Source organism: Glycine max, chromosome 9 (assembly GCF_000004515.6).
Source record: "Glycine max cultivar Williams 82 chromosome 9, Glycine_max_v4.0, whole genome shotgun sequence".
Lineage (NCBI taxonomy): Eukaryota > Viridiplantae > Streptophyta > Magnoliopsida > Fabales > Fabaceae > Glycine > Glycine max.
In genome coordinates this window covers 47842609-47863619 of record NC_038245.2, presented here as the reverse complement: position 1 = coordinate 47863619, position 21011 = coordinate 47842609, and the positions used below count along the sequence as shown (strand labels likewise).

General features: G+C 32.6%; 2 protein-coding genes and 1 pseudogene across 4 annotated transcripts; 1 reads left to right on the top strand and 2 right to left on the bottom strand.

Annotated features, from left to right (window-relative positions):
• Positions 1-659: 659 nt before the first annotated feature.
• LOC100775747 (protein REVEILLE 5) lies at positions 660-5147 on the bottom strand. 3 transcript variants are annotated; one of them, XR_416140.4, is made up of 9 exons: positions 4808-5147; positions 4421-4477; positions 3358-3481; positions 3110-3275; positions 2865-2987; positions 2221-2330; positions 1981-2040; positions 1381-1472; positions 660-1185 (listed from the first exon to the last, which is right to left on the bottom strand). XR_416140.4 is itself a non-coding variant. In XM_041005166.1 (8 exons), exons 3-8 carry the CDS (start codon positions 3436-3438, stop codon positions 1157-1159), a joined length of 564 nt encoding a protein of 187 aa, XP_040861100.1. In that variant the 5' UTR covers positions 3439-3481; positions 4421-4477; positions 4808-5147; the 3' UTR covers positions 660-1156. The 3 variants fall into 3 exon arrangements, 2 of the variants coding, with proteins under 2 accessions (XP_040861100.1, XP_006587829.1); XM_041005166.1 differs by lacking the exon at positions 1381-1472 and having other exon boundaries at positions 660-1180; XM_006587766.4 differs by lacking the exon at positions 1381-1472 and having other exon boundaries at positions 4808-5143.
• Positions 5148-7512: 2365 nt separating this feature from the next.
• LOC100775202 (uncharacterized) lies at positions 7513-8330 on the top strand (annotated as a pseudogene).
• Positions 8331-10444: 2114 nt separating this feature from the next.
• Positions 10445-17657, bottom strand: LOC100799136 (C-terminal binding protein AN). The gene is made up of 7 exons (XM_003534493.5): positions 16983-17657; positions 16091-16244; positions 15860-15990; positions 11834-12610; positions 11629-11676; positions 11294-11407; positions 10445-10684 (listed from the first exon to the last, which is right to left on the bottom strand). The coding sequence occupies exons 1-7, from the start codon at positions 17538-17540 to the stop codon at positions 10613-10615; spliced, it is 1854 nt and encodes a 617-aa protein (XP_003534541.1). The 5' UTR covers positions 17541-17657; the 3' UTR covers positions 10445-10612.
• Between the last annotated feature and the right edge of the window lie 3354 nt (positions 17658-21011).

Below are 21011 nucleotides of genomic sequence, written 5' to 3'. Positions count from 1 at the left end.
ATTGTTTGAAAATGAAAAGGGAGATGAATTTGGTTTTTAGAAACTATAGATTTAAAACTTCCTTACAACCTTCGAATTTTTCTCCAATACAAATTTGATATTTTCCCCCCTCCCTTCGTCTAAAGATGGTTAGACACTTCATCATGTGGCATTATGTTCATACCAATGCGTGATTGGAGGAACTTATTTTGAGAAGAAAACTGTATTATCAGTTTTGGATTTTTTTTATAGAATTACTTTGTAAAATCTTTAGTAATCAATCATGCTTAATTCTGTGGCATACAAGATACATGTTACGAAAATATTATTAGACAGTACTAGACTACTAGGTATCTATGGTCCTAACTAGGATATGTAATCAATATTTTCAATGTACAAGAAAGTTCATGATATTTCACTGTGTCGCAAGGAAATTAATTGAGATTTGGACAGTCTTGAATTATGCAACATTTTTTCCATCACATTTAAATGTTTTTTTTTTACCTTTGTAATCTTTTTTTTCTTAATGTACATACATTTTAATGAAAAATATGTGGATGAGATTAATTTAGGTGCACATTTTAAGTACAGTTAATTCACATCATTTTCATATCTTGATACCCCCTTCTCTTTTTTAAAACTATTGTAACAATTGTCTCACCCAATTTAGTGCGTGTGCATGCATGAAATTAGCACAATTTATATATGCTCTTTATTGGTTTTGGTTTATATATACAACACTGGAAGCACCGCTCATGTATACTAAATTGTAGAAAAAAAGGATCACAGCATTACAGACAGAAGCTCTCAATATTCTGCACAGTACAGCCTCCAGGATACTTAACAGGACTCTGGACTCATTATCCTGCATTTCTATGACAACCATCTTTATAAGATACACACATAAGCCTAAATGACAGTAAATTACATACACGTAAACATCTGCACCCTACAAACTGTTTGTAAAATCTGTAATCCTACCCCTCTTGTGCCCCATATTTCACCATTTGGAGTTAGTGGTTGCTGAGAGGAAAGCTTATTGTGTTTTTGGAAGATATTTAAAATCTATGTTCTTGAGAAACCATTGGTAACACCTTAAGCATATAAGACGGCACTCTCTGATCTGTCACTGAGGGGTTGGTTGCGATGATGACTACCAGATTTTCCCTTCTCCAAGTTAGCATTGTACAACGACAGCAACCTTCTCTGCATTAATTCCGAATGTTTGGTGAAAAGTGAATCATTGAGTATATATTATGATGTTATATTATGGAAAGTCAAATGGAATAAGCCAAGATTTTATTCAGCAAAATGATAGGACAACGAATACTGCTTCAAGTAAGATCCATTGATTAAACACATAAAGTAATTCATGTGACATTTAATTGGCTGACCGACTACCTTTTCCTTACTTTTCCATATGCATGTGCCAAGGAATTGTTCTCTTAACGGAATAATATCCATTATATGCTGAGGAAAGTGCAAAGTGGCAGCTATAAATGAATTTCAGATTGTTAATCAGATACAATATACAATACCAGAAATGAGTTTGAAAGCGCTTATTTTATTATTGACAAACTTGAATAATGTAGCGTAGTTGACATTCAACACTAAAACTATAGGCAAATATATAAACAACATAATTGAACTTTTTTTTTTGCGCAAAGAAAAGCATGCAATATAAAAAAAATCGAAGTTCAATTCGGCATCATAAACACTTTCATAAGAAATGTTAAGAGAAAAAAATTCTGTAGTCCCAGAACTAAGTCTTACACTCTATGCAGTTACCAATAACAAAATACCAAGATTGCAAAATCAATATTTTGATTGCATTAACATAAACATACAATTGAAAATATCATCTCATAACAAGCATCATAATGTATAATAAAATCAAGTAGAAGATCAAAAGATCAAAAAGGCATCCAAATGCAATAAATAATTATGTTTGTCAACAAAATACCAAGAGAAGAGATGCATTATTTTAGGAAAAAAACTTACCTCATTCTCAAATTCAGGACTCCTCAAATTGGTGGAGAGGTTTCTCATCGATAGCAATACCTGCAACAGAAAAGAAAAATATAAATCCCCTACATTGGCCTATTAATTTAAGCCATAAACACTAGACTTCCTTATCAAGTATAGTCTGATAGCTCAAACCTTGGACACTCACCAAGTCACCATAAAAAAACAGGGAGAGAATGATATGGAGCCATAGAAAATAATGTTGCGGTCACTTACAGTTTTCACATTTATTGGGTTCATCTGTTTCAGTGTCTGTAGATGATTAGTCGCATTTGGATCAAATACACTTCCAATGAATCTATAGACTTGTGCAAAATCTGGCATTACTGTTTAATAGAACAGATGAATTTGTCAAGAGAAGCATGAAAAGAATAACGAATGCTAATAAAACAGATGATCAACAGTGGAAACATCGGACATCTTGCATGCTACACATAATGATGAATTTAATAGTACTAAGCATTTCTCTTTATAGAAGATAAAGAATGACTTGAACAATAGTAAGTGAATAATAATAATAATTACTATAGTATTAATGTTTCAAAGATTGACATCACATATTTGAATGTGCGGCTTACCCGTGCAGTAAACTCAGAATGGAGCAATGATTATAATACGCTTAATTTTTATAAGGTTTGTAGGTGTTGCATTTAATACTTTTTACTCATTAAATACATCAAAATGCATGAGCTGAATTCTGAGGGCAATGTTCCAACTCCTTAGTAGTTAGCCCTAAATCAACTCTTACTTGAGTAAAAGTTTGTCATAATCCAAGTACAAATCATCTGTTTACTATTCACGCTTTTCAGTCAATTTCAGGTTGTATCAAATTAAAATTTGACCCAAGAAAGCACTCTTACCTATAATTGACTTTCCTTGATCACTCTCTTTGCTACTTGGCCAACCCCTAGGAGTGCTCTCATTACTACTGCTATAGCAGTAACTGAAAGGATTGGCTTGTTGAATCACTACCACCATATCATCTAACCATAAAAATGAAAATTCATATGAACAGAAATTTCCACATATCTAAATTCGTCATAGAACAAATACAGAAAGGTAAATACATAATTGAAGTTAAAAAAAAAAAAAGGCAGATGAAGACCTAGGAAGACCGATCGGTGGTGCAACATTATAACCCCAAGATGGTAATGGTACACTGCTAACTGGAGTTCTAAGCACAGATGATGAATCTGGCCTATAAATGTTTGATGATTCAGATAAAGCAGATGAAGATTGGAATGGCCGTGCAACTTGGGATATAGTAGGAGCTGATAAAATGCAAAAAATAGAAGAGTTATTCATAAATTGACTAAGGTCACAGATACCTGAAATGAAGTTAGCAACACTAACAATTTTTAGAAGCCTTTTGTGGGTATGGATGAGCAGCTTTTCTCTTTGGACGAGGGGGAGGTACATGTTCACTTGTGCCATTCTTCTGAATTTTCATGAAATATTTCTGTGCATGACTCCTTATCTGCCAAAAAGTGGAAGGGGAGCAAACAATCAATTCTGAAGTTTTGTATAGAAGGATCAAATATATTAAGAAAAAGAAAAGCTACACTATATTTTACTACAAAATTATGAACATCCCACCCCCTGCCACTAGGATCGTATAGAAAAACACGGCAAGTATAAGTTGTGTTTCACTTAAAAAAAATAAAAAGAATAAATAAGTATTGATTTGGTGGAGAAAAAATTATATTAGTATTGTAATAATGGTTGATGTTTAATTAAAGCCAAAAACATAATGTTATGTGTAGAATTTAATGTCATCAATTCATCATCATGTGGAACTCAGGTTTGGGGTTTCACAACTGGCATTTTTTGAAGGAAACTATCATGTCAACCTTTACTCATTTTAAGAGATCCCCCTTTTTTTTGTGTGTATTTGTGCACATCAAAGGTATATATCCCCAACCAACAGCCAGATACTAAACCTTTTAAGGTGGAAAATTCACTAAAGTGGGTATAGGTTCTCTTAATAAACCTTTATTCATACACAGGATTAGAAATCGAACTCTTTACCAATATACTTAAAAAACATAATTACCTACCAACTATGGTGGACCTTTAACAGAAAAATTCTGGAGGAGGAATGCTAGCAACATACACTCTTTAGTCTTTATTATTAGTTTGAATTTATTGAAAATCATAATATAATGAGAGATGTTCGTTAAATAAGATGTGAGACTAATAAAACTTTATAAATTTCAACCAACAAAAAAGACTATTCAAAGAGTGTGTTGCTAGCATTTATCATTTCTTGGAATAATCTTAGAGCCCTGTATTAATTAAAGACATTAAAACTGAGTAAGTTCCCTAACTGCCCAATATAGGAATAGAAAAATGTGAAATAACCAATAAATGTCTAATTGTCAATTTTCACGCTCACTTCTTACTGGTATAAAATTACCTAATAACTGTTTTTGAACCTACAAATGCTTCAATCTTCTTCCAGTCACGTTCGAATCTGAAATCAGTCAGGAGAGAGAAACACAAAGTGAAAACCATAGGCACAAACATACAAACAACAAAAAAGAAAAGATTTTTAGACCCCCATGTTGAAAAAGAAACCCAAAGCACAACCCAAAACCAAAAGGGTCTCCACCGCAGCAAAAATCACAAACACAAAACCTTGCATAATTCAGAACCCAAAATTCACCCATCATGATCAACAAAACACAAACACCCAAACAAGTCTGAAATTTTATCATAAATTAAAACTTAAGAGCAAATAGTAAATTCAACAAAATGAATTGATCATAAATTGAAGAGCAAAAAGAAAAAACAAAACACATACAAGTGAAGAGCTTCAAGAAACTTGTCATGCTCTTGGTCAGTCCAATTCTCTCTGGACTTGGTAATGGTGTAAGGTTTTCGAACCTTCTTACTCTGATCCTCCATGTGGAAGGGGTCGAAGAAGTGAAAAGTTTGAGGTGGGTTTGGGTTGAGGGACACCATAACATAAATAACACTAACACTATGTATGTATCTCTTCAACAGCCTCTAACTATTGTTCTCTTGTTTGTGTTGTGCTTTTGGTAGCTTAGCTAAGTTTGAGTGGGAACGAGAGGCAGTGATTTTAAATTCATTTTTCCACAATTCACATGGTAAGACTGTGGCAACAGTGAGTGGGTTGTTTTGTTATTCTTTCTGAGAAAATAACGTTTGAACTAATTTATTTGATGTTGGTAATTTTAAAAAAGCTTAACACTTCTTCCATGGTCCATACCATTTTGTTTGATGTTTCAACAACATTTATTTATTCTGTTTTTTTGTCATTTTATAATATCAATGAAATAATTTTTTTTTATATTTATATCTTTCTATGGAGTGAAAAATAAAAAAAAATGAAAATGAAAGGGAGTCTAATAAATATAAAAGATAAAAATATAATAATTTGTATAAAATCTAAAATAATAATGATATATTTCTAAATTTTTATGCCAAATTCTTAAACGTAAAACAATATGGACAAAGAGTAGTGTCTACTTTTGGAGTTTTCAACATGTTTCACTTTATAGTTGATATCACATAACAAGAATTTAAATTGTGATTGTGACTCTAAATTTGTTTTAATCCTTAATATTATAGAGAATTATAGACAAATATAGTCAATGTAATTATTCACAAAGATTCCAAAAAAATAACGCTGTGACCGAAATAATGATTGGAAACTGTTTTTAAAACCTTAACACACTACTAGAAAATGGAAATTAGTGATGGTCAAATCCGTCAATAAGTTAATTTATGACAAACACAATTCGTCGCAAACGGTTAGTGATGGATTTTAAAACCTTATGTAATATGCATTTTTTGTTTTCAATGCAGCTTTGTATGAAAAATTCGACTAATCATTTTTACAGTGAAAAGTGAGGATATATATATAATAAAAACTGTTTGTACCTCTCACATAACTCGATCTTGAATGGTAGAGTTAGGGATACATCATGTTTAAGGTGCAGTTTGAATTTGATACTGCGAACTAGCAAAATATCACCCTTCCCCTTCATCCAATCACCATCCCTCTTCCCTGGATCAGAAAGAGGATATTTAATCATTATTAAACACAATAAGATATTCATAATATGTTAATAAAATAACATTCCATTAATTGAACATTTTAAAAAAATAAATATCTACATTTTTTGTTTCAACTTATTTTTTATATCAATAAAGTAATCTTTCATCAATTAAACTAATATTTTATTAGATAATTGCTAACTTTATATTTTTTTATGATTTACCTATTTTTAAATCCTTTATATAATTTTTTTTATCCGTAGAAATCAAAGACAATGTCAAAGTATTTATAATATGTCACACACTTTATTTAATCACCTGAACTAGATATCTTTGACTTTTATAAAATATACGCATGAAAAACATAAATATAGTTAAATATAAAAATAACGATGAAAAAACGAATAAGAAAATAAATAAGAATTATAATGTGAGGTATATATTTCAAAATGTACAAGATAGAATGTAAATTATGGATATAGTACCTTATTTGGACCTCATTTGAAACTTTTCATTTATTTTAATTATCTTACCATTGAAATATTTTTCTCAAGTAATTTGACCCACTGGATGCAGAATAAAGATGTAAACAATTCATGTACTAGGAAAAGATGTCACTAACTAGATAGTATCTTAAACATCACTAAACTCAAAATATCTTTTCGAAATCATAGAATAAAATGCAAGGTTTATGAAAATGATGTATCACCCACATTGAACATGAATCCGTGTTTGTTTGTCCCTTTTTTTCCTCTGAGGAGGAGAGGGGGGCGGGGATTTGGGTTTGGCACGAGGGAGGGATCATAATAGAAGCTGATGAAACTTAGGTCAAAATTCAAGGGGGATTAGCAGCATTGATTTTGTGGAGGACCTAAAAGTTGGCATTTACCTGCTTTTCAGTTTAGAATAACATGCTCTATGTCAACGTCAAACAATGACTGTCTATATCGTCTAAATAAAGAAAGTTTTGCCAAGTTAATAATGTCAATAATGAGTACAAAAATCTATTAAAAATCAGACCAAGATAATTTCTTTATAATTTATTTGTGATATGTGTGTTAGTTATGGTAAACAAAAGGATAAACTACTTAACTACACATCTTTTTTGTGGTTCAAGTTATTTTAACTTTTCATATAACTTTGATTTGTAAGACAATCTTGTTATATTAATGTCCAAGGGAATTATCTTTTGAAAATGAGTGTTAATTAGCAATATATTTTCTATCACACTCCTTACACATTATTTGTTACTTTCTCCGGTCCTATTAGTCATATTCTAGAAAAAATACTTGGTCCCATGGTTATCAAACTCGCGTTTTAAATTATAGAATCGCACGATTTTACGATTCCATTAAGCCTTAGCGAATTAAATCGGAAGCAGAATTGAAAATGGAGTAGACTTGTCTGAGTTAGCACAGACTCGGCGAGTTTGGATAGACTCGCGAGTCTACCCTCAGTCCGCGGGTTTAAAGAAAACCCAAAATGACGTCATTTTTGTGCTTTCATTTTTTTTCCTTTTTGATTTTTGTCAAATGTTTTTTCCCTTTTTACTGATGAAGTCTGCAACTGCTTATTTTTCAAGTGTTTTCCCCTTTTCACAGTGGTGGACCCATTGCAAAGGAGTTGATTCCCAAGCTCACTGTTGTGAGGAGAAATTTATCCTCCAAGCTGGGGGTAGCAATACTAGATATTAACGTAAGACCATCTTTTCTCAAATTATACATTTTTTTGGAATGGAGTTAATTTTTACTTCTATATACATTTCTCATTAAAATGTTAAATACAGGTTCAACCAGTCATTACCTCTACCATATTACTAATGCGGGTTGGAGGAATTCTATTTGTGCTTGGCAGTACATTTGGATCTTATCTTCTGGTAAGGGCTTGTTCTCTTAGCTTTGAAAGGAATAGAAGTTGTCATTCTTAAATTTACTTTTTCGATTTTGATCTTTGTTTTGGTACTAAAGAATTATAACCCTGATTTCTATTTTTTTTTCTTTTTCTAGTTCTTGTATTTGGGGCTTTCTACTCCAATTCTATATGATTTCTACAAGTATAGATCTAATATCCCTGAATATTATTTATTGCTGAATGATTTCATTCAGTTATGTGCAAACTATTTTTATTTCCTATGTTTTTATATGATGATTTTACCTGTGTAAGAACTTTAATATAATGTGTTCACTTTGGATGGCAGAGCACAACACTTTGCGGTGTATTGCTATTTTTTTATAAAGATGAAGTACTAGATTACCAGAAGGCAAATCAGGAAGAAGATCTCAAAAGCAAAGACAATTTAGAAATTAGAAAAAGATATGTGTAATTGTTTCACTGAAAAGGTTATTAAATTTCTTTGTTGCAGCGTTATGCTTAAACCTTTTTGTGTTGATGATTTTGTATGTTGGCACATAATTTGGTTATGAATATGCTTAAGCATTCTCATACCATTCTGTTGTACATGCACTAAGAATTTGATTATTTTCATTTATTTTAGGGTTGAAATATTTACTTATGATTTTATATATAGCAATATTAATATTAATTTTTATTTGAGTAAACTCTTATGAGTTTACGATTTAATTCTACGAGTCAAGTTTATGAAACTCCCCACGAGTCTAAGTAGAATCGTGAGTCTAATAACATTGCTTAGTCCTATTTATAAGTCATCAACTAACCTATTAATAATGATTTTTCAATTCTGTCATTTATACTATTTTCAACATTTCATTATTAGGAAAGAGAAATATTGAGATTGAAGGTTGTTATTGGTCCATATCCATTGATGATGATAGTAGAGTAATGGGTGAATATTAATAATGTCTTGAAAGAGAGAGAATGTGAGATGATAATTTAGGCTAAACACTTAATTAGTTATTAATGGAATTAGTTGGATATATAATTATGTTATGGTATAATTAGAAACTTGTTTTATTTTTAGACATATTTAATAGCTTAACTTCCCTTTTTTATCTTGATGATTCGATTGAAAGTGACCAATATATAGGACTGGAGGGAGTATTAGTTAAAATTTATTAAAAACTATAAATTAATAAGAAGAATTATTAAATCTGAAGTGAGACTCACAAATTTTAAGGTTTTCAATAATTTTTAGCTGATAGTGTGTTTAAAGGTACTTGATGGTAACATTTCTCTTTACTAGATAGCTCAAAGTGATTTATAGTAAAAAAAATAATATAATAATTACTTTAAAAGTGACATTTTATGTGATTTTTTAATTGTTTGATAATATAAAAATATTTATACTAATGTATCAAAATTAAATATTTAAATTCATAATTTAAAATGATGAAAGGTGACAACCCAACAAATAATTCATATACAATTAATGGTAGGACTTATTTAGTGGTTAAGATAAAAAGATGAAATATGATCAATTATCGTATCATATTTTAATCAATTGTTTGGTTAGTTAATAAAATACAATGAGGGTACTCTTTGTATTTATTTTGTCACGTTCATTAGTTTAGAAGATAACCTAAGGGATAATTGGGTTAAAAACAAATACGATAGGATATATAGCCTTCCAATTCTGCATAAAAAACATGAACGTATCACATTCTCCTTTTGTTATCACTTCGCCATCCGATACGTATACAATTACCCATAAACAAGCGACTCATTCACTAATTAAAATCAAGAAAAATTTGAGTCAAGGTAGGTTGAGTGATGGCAACTGACCATGATATTGATAGGTTAGAGTCTTAGAGAGTAGAGCGTGGAAACTAACGCATAATAAAAATTAATTAAGGAAATGTTGGCAAGAAAACTAGCAATATATACAATTATATATAGACCGGACAATCATTCCTTATAGTTCTCAAGCAGTCATGGATGGAAAATGAATACAATACTAGGAATGAGAAACTGGTCCAGTAATCCACTGGATTTGCCGTTAAGATGACAAACAAAATGAAGAAAAATAAAATAAATAAAATTACTATACTGATAAAAAAAAGCATTTAACATAATCTTAAATACTTAAAACTATTTTAAAAAGTAAACATTAAATATTTGTAATAGTTTTAATGTATTTATTTTCCTTTTCAATTAATATTTTCTATTTTCATTTCCTGAACTAGTGTCTTCGATTTTATGTTCAATTGATATAATTTGTATCAAGTTAAATTTATTTATAGAATAACATGCTAATTTTTTAAAAATAAAATAAAATAAAAAACATTTGTGAGAATTAATAATATTGAATTATAAATAATATTATAATTATAATATAAAAAGAAACAGTTAAACCATTAGACTGGGTCAATCACTACCTTGCTTCAATACTTGCGATTTTCAGAAGCTTGATAATAGGGGTTACAGTTACAGGTCAAACTGCAACAGGGCAAAGCCAAAATATCATCACACGAGGGCCAAGTTCATCACTCCAATGAAATCTCACTAAAGTTCCTCAATAAATCATAAATGAAAAATAAAAAATTATGCTCTACACTATGAATACATTCCAATCTTTCACAAAGAGACATTTGAAAGATCATTAAGTCACGGGACTGGAGTAATTTACAAGCTCCTCCCTTTTGAGTATTACAGACCTACAATCACTCTATTCAAGCCAACGAGTAACTCCATCTTCGCCTACAGTTGCCAAAATCTCAACGCGTACATCCAAAACAGCCTATTGTTTGTGTCAATAGGAGGAAACGCAGAGATCAACCAATCAGTTTGCAGAAATTTTACAAACTAAATTATCAACTTATATATTGTTATAGCTATCTGACAAACATGTGAATATAATATAACAATGAAGCAACACAAATTAAGGTATGTGTAGTGTAATGCATCAGGGAGATGACTTGCTCAGGTAAACTGATGAAAGAACTTCATAGTTTATCAGAATATAATGCTTTGTAAGGACATAACTTCTGTTCACAGGAAAAACCTAGACAGTGGATAAACTATCTATGTAAAATTCTTCAGGTCAATCAAAGATCAAGACAACCAAAAGGACAAACGAAGAAACAAAACGAGCCCTTAAAAGCAATCTTCTACATCTCTCCGACATATGTTCCTTATATGCTTTGAGGAAAATTAGGAAATATAGTGCTGGAAAATTATATGTTATAACCCATTATGGAAAACCTCAACCAACGCCACATGCAGCCAACTAAACTAAAATGTTTTGCAACTAGTTACCAGATTGCAGAGGAACCATCTAAATCTCATATATGTATCAAATATAGATAGATTGCAACAGAATTACATAAAGATAACAAAGAGAACTTACTGATGGGTTTCTACAGTTCACCAGTCTGCATTCCTGTAAGGAACCTTCTAGAGTCCAGTTCTCCCAAACATCAAAACTATGACTAGCAAATACAAACTCCATTCTTCTATTGATCTGCAAAATGACAGTTTATAACCAAATTAAGGGCCTTGTGTTTGCAGGGTAATATAACATAGTAGAGTTAGTCATATATCTAAATATTTAACTTTCATTGAAAATACACCACTCAAAAATAGAAATACAGCATGCAAAAGAATCAGCATATATGATAATAATCAATTCTAGAGGAAATCTATGATAAAATTGATAAACTCCGAGCATTATAATACACTTACCTGCAATAATTTTCCACCAGCAGCAAGGGATCGCAATCCAATTGTGTCCTGAAGCAAATGTATTAACATTCAAATATCAGCTAATTTGCATCACCCGTGAGTTAAAAATACATGTTACACCATTCTAAACTACTATTTTGAAGCACATGCTGGCATATAATAATATTAAGTGCCTTGGATAATGCAAAGTTCCTTTGAGACGAACCTTGCTTCTGAAGATGATGAGGAACTGTGCAGCAGGGTCTCTTTTTGACACATTTGACATGGAATCCATGATCCAACCTCCACCTTTAACCCTTTGCCTTGAGACATGAAGTGCAGAACAGTCTCTTGCATACAGAGCAATAATATATCCATCTTTCAATAGTTCAGTACAGTTTCCACTAAGTCTCAGACTTGACTTTATGACTTGAGCACCAGTGGGTTCTTGCATAGATTCTATTGGAGTTTTTCTATTTCTTGAGTCTTCAGAGCTAGAGCTCAAAGCTTGGTCAGTGCCACTCATAGCAGTATCATCTCTCTGAGATGTGCCTTCTTTCTCCAGTGCAGAAGGATCTTCATGTTTTTGTTGGGACTTGTGACGGGTATGCCTTTTTTTGGCCTTTTTACCTGACCTGCTGCGCCTTCCTTCAGATCTAGCAGAGGTACTCTGAGACAAACTTGAAACCTGATGCTGGGACGAAGACTCTTTCATTTGAGTACTTATTTTCTTTTGGGAATTGTCAGGACTTACATGAACATCATCTGTTTGCTCTCTAACAATAATCTGGAGAGCATTTCCGTTGTATTGCTGATCAGATTGTTCGCTTTCATTGTCAACCTCACTCTCTTCTTCCACATCTGACATGGCATTCTTTGGTATAATTCCATCAATGAAGAATGTTTGCAATATAGATATAGCTTTCTCCCTTATTTCCATCCAAACCTCTTCACTGTAATCTGCACTTCGAGGAAGTATCAACACGTTAGGCATCTCCTTCACCTGACGCAGACACACACAAAGTATGTTAGTATAATCTATCTATTAAAACTATCATTGTTGTAGACTGACAGACGTAATCTAATATATATATGATTATGAGTGAAAAATATAAAAGTAAATTCCATCAAGTCAACAAACTTTTGCAAAACCTATTTTATTTTGAAAATACAGCTTTTCCATCCACCCCATTATTGCTTTGATAAAGAATAATCATATTCCAAAGCAGTGTGTGTTTGGGAATGCGTTACATTTCCCAATTCACACTTTCCAAGACAATTTTCCACTCTCCTAGGAAGTGAACATGACTGGAAGGAAATGTAGCTTTTGCGTTCAACGGAAATCTAATGTGAATACAAACATACCCCAAGTCTACTGGATGAGATGGCCTGAAGACAAGTTTAAACATATGTGGGCTTGTAAAACTTTAGTAAAGAAACCTTTCACCCTGATTATCATTTTCAGTGTGGTTAGAATCGCATGAATTGTATGATTCGTATCCTGACTTGATATGAAAGGTTATAACGGGACTCATTTTTTACCTTGAATCGTCTGCTAAATTGTGCAAATCACTTCTGTATTGGAAGAATTGATAATTGGAGCCTTAACATGTGACTCTTGTGCAATGGATCATGCACAAAAAATAGGTAGGGTCACAATAGCCAGTTCTGAGAAAAACCCCATTTTAGGATCAACAAAACAATAATTGCATTACATCTGTCAATATGCCACAGCCTGTTTACTACGATTGTCATAGATTACTAATGTGTGCATCCCATTATCGTGGAAAAGGCGCCTTATCTTTCTAATCAGGTAGGTTTGTGCAAAGGCCATAGCTATCAATCATTGACAGTAAAACCACCAAATTTTCTTTTTGCAATTTTTTTATAAAAATGGAGGAAAAGTGGCAAAGTCCTTTCCTATTATGATCTGAAGTCAGAATATTAAAGTATGAAACCCTAGGGTTGGTGGTCCCTACTCTTCACCTTCAGACTCTTGGACATGTTCAACTTTCTGACTCTACCATTGCTTTTGGTGCTCGGTGTCCTCTCCATTAATGCCTTCCTTTACTCAGTTCTGGTCCCCCCTGCGGGTCCCTTTCCATATCTCTTCTCATGTCTTCTGCTCTTGGTTGCTGTTGAATTTTTTTTTAGTGGGTGCATTGGATCAGACATAGAAAAAAAAGGACATTGATATCACATGGAGCCACTATGAGTGTTCCTCCATATAGGCTTTTAGTTAAGTATTTTTCACATACTTATAGGTGTGGTATTGCAAGGATGAAGCATCACTTTGCTAGAATAAAGGAGAATGTTAGTGCTTGCACATCTATTCATGATGAAGTTAGAGAGATATCTTTGAAGCTTTTAGATAAAGAAGAGGCAAATAATCAAGAATAATTTGAAGTTGGTATCCAAGATGCTACATAAAAAGGAAGGAATATCAGCATCTATGAAGCAAAAGACAATGAATGAGATGTTGATGTGATTTTTGTTGAGGCAGATCAACTCTCTAAATATGCCCAAATTCCTTCTGACCCTGTAACCCATTTGAAGCTCTATCATCTATCATCACTCAAGACTAGGTTTATCACTTGCTTAGCATTGCTTTTACTATTCTACAACTAGAAGCCCATTCCTCTAAAGCAAACATAGATATAAGAGCATTCTTTTATTGTATAATGCAAATAAATGCATAATATTAAGTTGCAAACTTGTCACAACTGGTCTTGCTAAATCCATTCCCTAGGAATGCTTTCTATACAAATTAAGGACCCATGTATGCCTATATATTTAAATTGTGATTTTCTTTGCATTTGCAATGATAGTATAGAAAACCAGGAGCCCTCCAATGTCCTTAAGGACTAAAATTAAGGTAGTGAGCAGCACAAGGGGACAAAAATAATTTAGTTCTCTTGTCCTCTAACATTTTCCTTGCTTCCACAATACCTCCACCAAGCTGTCCAATAACTCAAACATTTGCTTGACATCCTTTATTATATCATTAGTATCAATAGAATTCAAGAAAACAGTCCCACTTGCACTATTAACAAGAAGATTTATAGGTGGCCTCCCTTTCCCATCTATCTGACCATCACATCAAAGCACAACCCCATTACTTCCATTTACTCATATTTCTCTAGACATTTTTGGATGTTATCAATTGCTTTCTTCAAAAGAGAAACCCTCACCTCATGATAAGTAGGAGGCTTCAAACCCCTACCATATTCTCCAACCACCTTTTTATATTTGGATAAAAAGTGGAGTCCTTACCATCCAAATTAAATGGTAAACGGTAACGCATTACCAAATTCACATTATCAAATTTCTTGAATAATTGATTTTCAAGCTACCAATTTGAAAGGCTATACTGAACAAGTCAAGGAAACAGTTCTTGGTTCAACTGTCAAACTAGTTGGTCTAGTCTCGTTATTTCAACAAATTACCATAATTTTTTTTCAATTTTTTTCCAGGTGGCCACAGTGCCATCTATTGTTTCCAATTTCACCATATCCCCTTTTTTTCTTGGAGAAACAAATTTCATTAGGATGCTTTTTCTTTTCCAGTTATGCTGAGAATTATGACAAAACTATTGAATTCATTAGACATTGATTCCTATACTGACAAGTTTCCTACTATTTAATTGATTTTCTTTCATCTGTAACAGATGATGCCCATATTTGGTTGTATAAAAGATGATTATTTAATCACTCTATTCAACATATATCGATCAATTTATATTCCCCTAATTCTGTCATTTTTTCATGTGATTTGGAATACTCAAATGGTCAATTCCTTTTTTTTTGTTTTCCATCTTAGTTTTTCTATTACCCTTGTGAATGAAAACAAGGGAATCTTCCATTATGATCTGGATTAGTGGATTGGACTTTTATAAATATCTCTAACACTGTTTCTTTCACTCACTGTATCCACCACAGATAGTGTTGTTTACTATGAGGAGTTTGATTATTTCACACACAAATACATGGATAACAACTGCAAACATGTACTTAAGACCATGCATGTCCTGCTTAAAATTGGCCATCTCCCCATTTTTTAGAAAAAAGAAATGGTTGGACCCTTGAGGATAGTTTTGTTCTTCTGACAGAAGTAAAACTTCCTCTGAAACATTTGAGTTCTAGTAAGAAGGGAAAGGAACAATAAGTTGTGAATGAATCAGTAGTTTAGACATTTGTGAATGCCTGCATCATACCTTGTAAATTAAAGAATTCAAAACCTAAATTTACCGTACCCATGCTTCCATCCATTGAGGCCCTTCTGCCCCATCCAAAGCACATCCAGCTAAGGTTCCATCAATCAAGAGCTGCTTTACAGCACAATCATCCAAAAGTTGACTACTGCCCGTATTTACAATAAAAGCTCCTATGAAAACATTAGAAACATTATGAATTTGTGAAGATAATTCAAACCACAAATAACTAACAGAATCAAAGAAATATATAACATATGAACAAGTAAATACCAGGTTTTACATGTTGAAGACATTCAGCATTAATAATCTGCATTGTTTCATTTGTTAAAGCACAATGTAGTGATATAAGATCACTTGCAGCTAGTAAATCATTAAGAGTATCCATTCTTCGTGCTGCAGGAGGGAACTTTACTTTTCCTTTTTCCTGTGAGTGCAAGGTTGAAGACAAAATTAGCCAAAAATATAGTATCCAGTCAGCTGTTTGGGATTAGTATGTTCCAAAGAAACAAAAGAATAATGGAAATCAAAGAGCAGATTATGAAATACACATTCAGAAGTAGAAAAATAGAACAACCAGGCCTTATATTCTGTAATCCCCTTTCACTTAAGCTACTGGTAGTCAATTGATTGTGTACGTGCACGCTTGTGCACGGTCGTTAGGGAAACAGAAACCTTAAGGCACAAAAAAAAAAACCCAAAATAAAGATAACATTGCATGATTGTTTGAGGAAATATGAAGGCTCGATCCCCCAACCCCCTTAACAAAAGCTGGACCTGTATCTCCTCAAAATTAAGAAATAGCATTTTCCCGTATAAGTGATTTCATACCAAATAGCATTTCTATTATAGTAATTCTACTTTTTTGTCTGGTTTCTTGTTATACTTCAATACGGTTGCAATACCGTTACTACACATGCTAATCATGAAATCCAAACTGTTAAACACCAGTTGCAATTCCACAAAATTAAAAAAAAAAATCCTTCAGAATCATGCAATAATGCTACAATGATGACATTTTTTTAATCACCAAGTCTCGCAAACAATTGGCATGCTAATCACAAAATTAAAGCATAGAAACCTCAATTACTACTTAAAATTTCAACGGAAAAAGGTTTTTCAATCAATTAAACAAACTGATCGAAGAAGAACAAGAAGAAGGTACCGCGCGAGCATCGAAATACAGCACGCTCATTTTGAAGGCCAAGCTGCGAGTGGCCAAGGACCTAGCGGAAGAGGAGATTCCGACGATGCCGAGAACGAGGCCGCGGCAGCGGCGCATGCCGCGGCAGAGCGGCTGAACGGAGCCGAGCCAGCCGGAGGCGGAGAGCGCGTGGCGGGAGAGGAGGTGCGTGCGGCGTAGGAGGCCGAGGAAGAGCGCCATGACAGTGTCCGCGATCTCCTCGGCGCGCGAGGTGTCGACGTGGACGAGGCGGAGGCCGAGGTCAGCGGCGAGGGCGGAGTCGACGGCGCGGTCGGCGGACCCAAGGCAGAGGATGAGGTGGTAGGAGCGGAGGCGGCGCTGGGCGGCGCGGGGGAGGTAGGCGAGGGAGTGGAGGAGCACGGCGGCGGCGGACTCGATCTTGCCGTCGGAGAGGCGGCTGAGGGGAACATGTTCGACGGTGGCGACGCCGGCGAGGGATTCGAATTCGAGGGAACAGTCCTCGACGCAGTTTAGGGTGACGACAAGGGGGAGAGGCGCAGGGTTGTTACGGTGAGGCATTGCCGCACACGATTGGATCTACTACTCACTCCTTCCTCTCTTGCCTTCTCAGTTATGCTAATGCTTTCACTTTAGAACCCTATGTCTGTTGTCGCCACTTTTGGGACCAGCCATTTACAAGCGCCTAAGAAAAAGGGATTTTTTTTTAAATTAATATTTTAGCCCCCGCTAAATAAATAATTGTTTTTATATAATGGAAAATTATAATAAATCACTATTTTTAATATAATTTTTTTGGTAATGAGTACTTTTAATTTATAATTATATTTTAGCTTACATTCAATAATTTAAATTGTAATATAAGATTATTTTTAATTATTAATATTTTAAAAAACTATTAAAATTTAGAATAAATAATTATTTTGGTCTTTAAAATGTATAAATCAATCACAATTTAATTTCTGAATTTGTAAAATATTATGTCCTGCAATACGTTATGTTGAATCATTTTATCATTAAACATAATGTTTAATATAATAACCAATTGACATGAAATTGTAAAATTCAATATCATTAAGTTATAGAGAAATTAAATTTCAAGCCATGATTGTTAAGGTATTACTTCTACTCAAAGAGATTACTTCTTTTTTTTCCAATTGTTACTGATGACAATTCTTGTCATTTAAGCTATCAAATACTAGAGTTTAAGCACTGATTTATAGTTCAGGCGACTAAAATGGTGTAAGAAAGTGGTTTCCAGTAAACAAATTACTTTATAGTGTTAAACAAGGTTACACAAAATAAATGCAATATGCATGAGAGACCATATTTTGAACATCACAATTACATGAGTATGGACAGAGAACCAAGCAGCACTGATAGATAGCATAATAAACCAAACCATACACATTAAGACCTATAGAACTTTAGTATATTACATGTTCTTATCTTTAGCTGAAACAAATAGGTTCTATGGTCTATTTAAGTACAAGACTTTGCACGGACAAATCACAAGTTCTAAAACATTTTATTAAAATATTGATGATAAATGAACGTATATATCACCCTTCTCACTAATTGAAGCCTCGTTAATTTGCCGACTTGTGTGCTGTTGTTGCCGCTGAATGAACTTCCCATGATATTTTTGGAAGGCTTCTAGTTGCATTGTCCATAAAAAATGCAGGTTTTGTAGGCACTAGTGTGAGAGAGAACAACTATTTAGCATGAGTGCAACGTTAGCCATGATTGGTCTGTTGGCTAGATTTTCTTGAACACAGATTAAACCAATATGGATGCATGTTATCATTTCTTTCTGTGAACTACAGTTTAATGATGAATTCAGGGCCGATCCAACATAAAGTAAGACCTAAAGCAAAAATTAAGACAAACATTTTATTTTAAATGTGATAATTATATAGTAAGTTCTTTTGCCAGCATACATGAATTTGTTGCCAACACATATGAGGCCTCTTTGCTTTATAAAAACAAATAGCAAATAATTTTTTCTGTAAATGGACCTAAAGCTTGAGATTTAGTTATCTACCCTTGAGCTGACCTTGGATGGATCTATAATATTTGTAACTGTCCCTCTTGCCAGTTTCTCCATGCCATCAAGAATTTGCACAATAGCAAATAATGAAATATTAGTAGATCACCAAATTCTATTTCTTCATTAATACTTGCAACAAGCTGAAGATCCACCACCCACGTCCACGCCAACCAATATCTACTTAATAGTAAAACATTTTATGGCCATAGTTACTGCCAATAAAAGCAATATTTATTTCCATTGAGGGTGCTTTTTGTTGTAGATATGGAAGCAACACAAAGCAGCACTGATAGCATAATAACCAAACCATACACTTTAAGACCAATACAACTTTCATTTATATTACATGTTTGTGTATTAGCTAAAACAAATAAGTTCTATGGTCTATTTAAGTACGATACTCTGCATGGATAAAATTCAATAAAACTTAGTATTAATAACATTGATGCAAATGCATATATCCCCCTAGCTATGATCAGAATCTAGCGAGGGTATAGCTCAGAAATTGAAGCCTCGCTTACTGAGTCGTGAGCTGATTTAGTTGTGGATTGATTCGATCTTGTTGTCCCTGATTAACTTCCCATGACATGTTTGGAAGGCTTGTAGTTGCACTATCCATAAGAAAAGCAGGTTTTGTAGGCACTGGTAGAGTGATAGAACACCTATTTAGCATGAGTGCAACGTTAGCCATGGTTGGTCTGTTGGCTAGATTTTCTTGAATACAGAGTAAACCAGTGTGGATGCATCTTATCATTTCATTTTGTGAACTATTGTTTAATGTTGGATCTATAATATTTATAATCAGTGAAGGATCTAGAATTTTTGGTCAGACAAGAAATAGTTTATAATATTTTTATAAAAAAATATCATAATTTTTTATAAAATATTTAATTTTTTATAAAATAATTTTTATGCATTCTTATTGAAAATATTATGTGATTGTTTCAGTATCAATATTACAAAAAGAAATCTTTATATAAGTATTCAACCATTTATCTACTCTAATGTGATTAAACATTTTATTCTTCACAACATTGTATAAAAACATTTTAAATGTCAAACTTTGATAACTCATTTCTTGCTCTATTTAAAAATTAAGATGAAATCACTCAAATGTAATGTAATAGTAAATGAATGATGTGTTCCATTGAATGTTTATTAGAAGAGTTGGAGTATTAAAATTTGGATTATTATTTTGGCCCTTTAAATTTTTTTGGTTCAATTTAGTCTTTTTATATTTAAAAATTTCAATTTGATCCCTTAATTTATTTATATTAAATTTAATTTAATCAATTTTTTTAAAAAAATTAATTAGGTCTTTATTTTTTAAAATGGAATAAATTTGGTCTCATTTTTTGAAAACATTTAGAGATAGTAGAAGAAAAATGAGATTAAATTGAATACATTTTAAAAAATAAAGAACCCAATTTAACCTTTTAAAACTAAAGGGACTAAATTGAACCTAAAAAAATAAATTAAAGGATCAAAATAATAATTAAATCTAAAAATTAAAAGGATAAAATAGTAAAATTAATATCAATTTATTTTTTTTATTTTATATTTTGTATATATTTAAAAAATACTATCTTATAGAAAAAATACCTATTTTTTTATAAGGGTATTTTTTTTAATATACACATATAAATAAAAAAAATTAGTGAAGGCAATTATGCAACACATGCATTCGTCCCTGTCTGTAACTGTCCCCTCTTGCCAGCTTCTTCATGCCTGCAAGAATTTGCCCAATTGTAAATAATTAACCAAATATTAGTAGATCACCAAATTCCATTTTCCTCATTAATATTTAGGAGGCCACAATCTTTTAATTCGTACATTTAATTGGAAGGGCAAAATAGTATTCAGAAAAGGAAGACTTACAAAGTTTAGCAGATCTTCTATATTCTCCCCATGACGAATACCATGTTTTTTTTTTTTGCCACTTACAATCTCAAGAACTATTACACCAAAACTAAAGACATGTG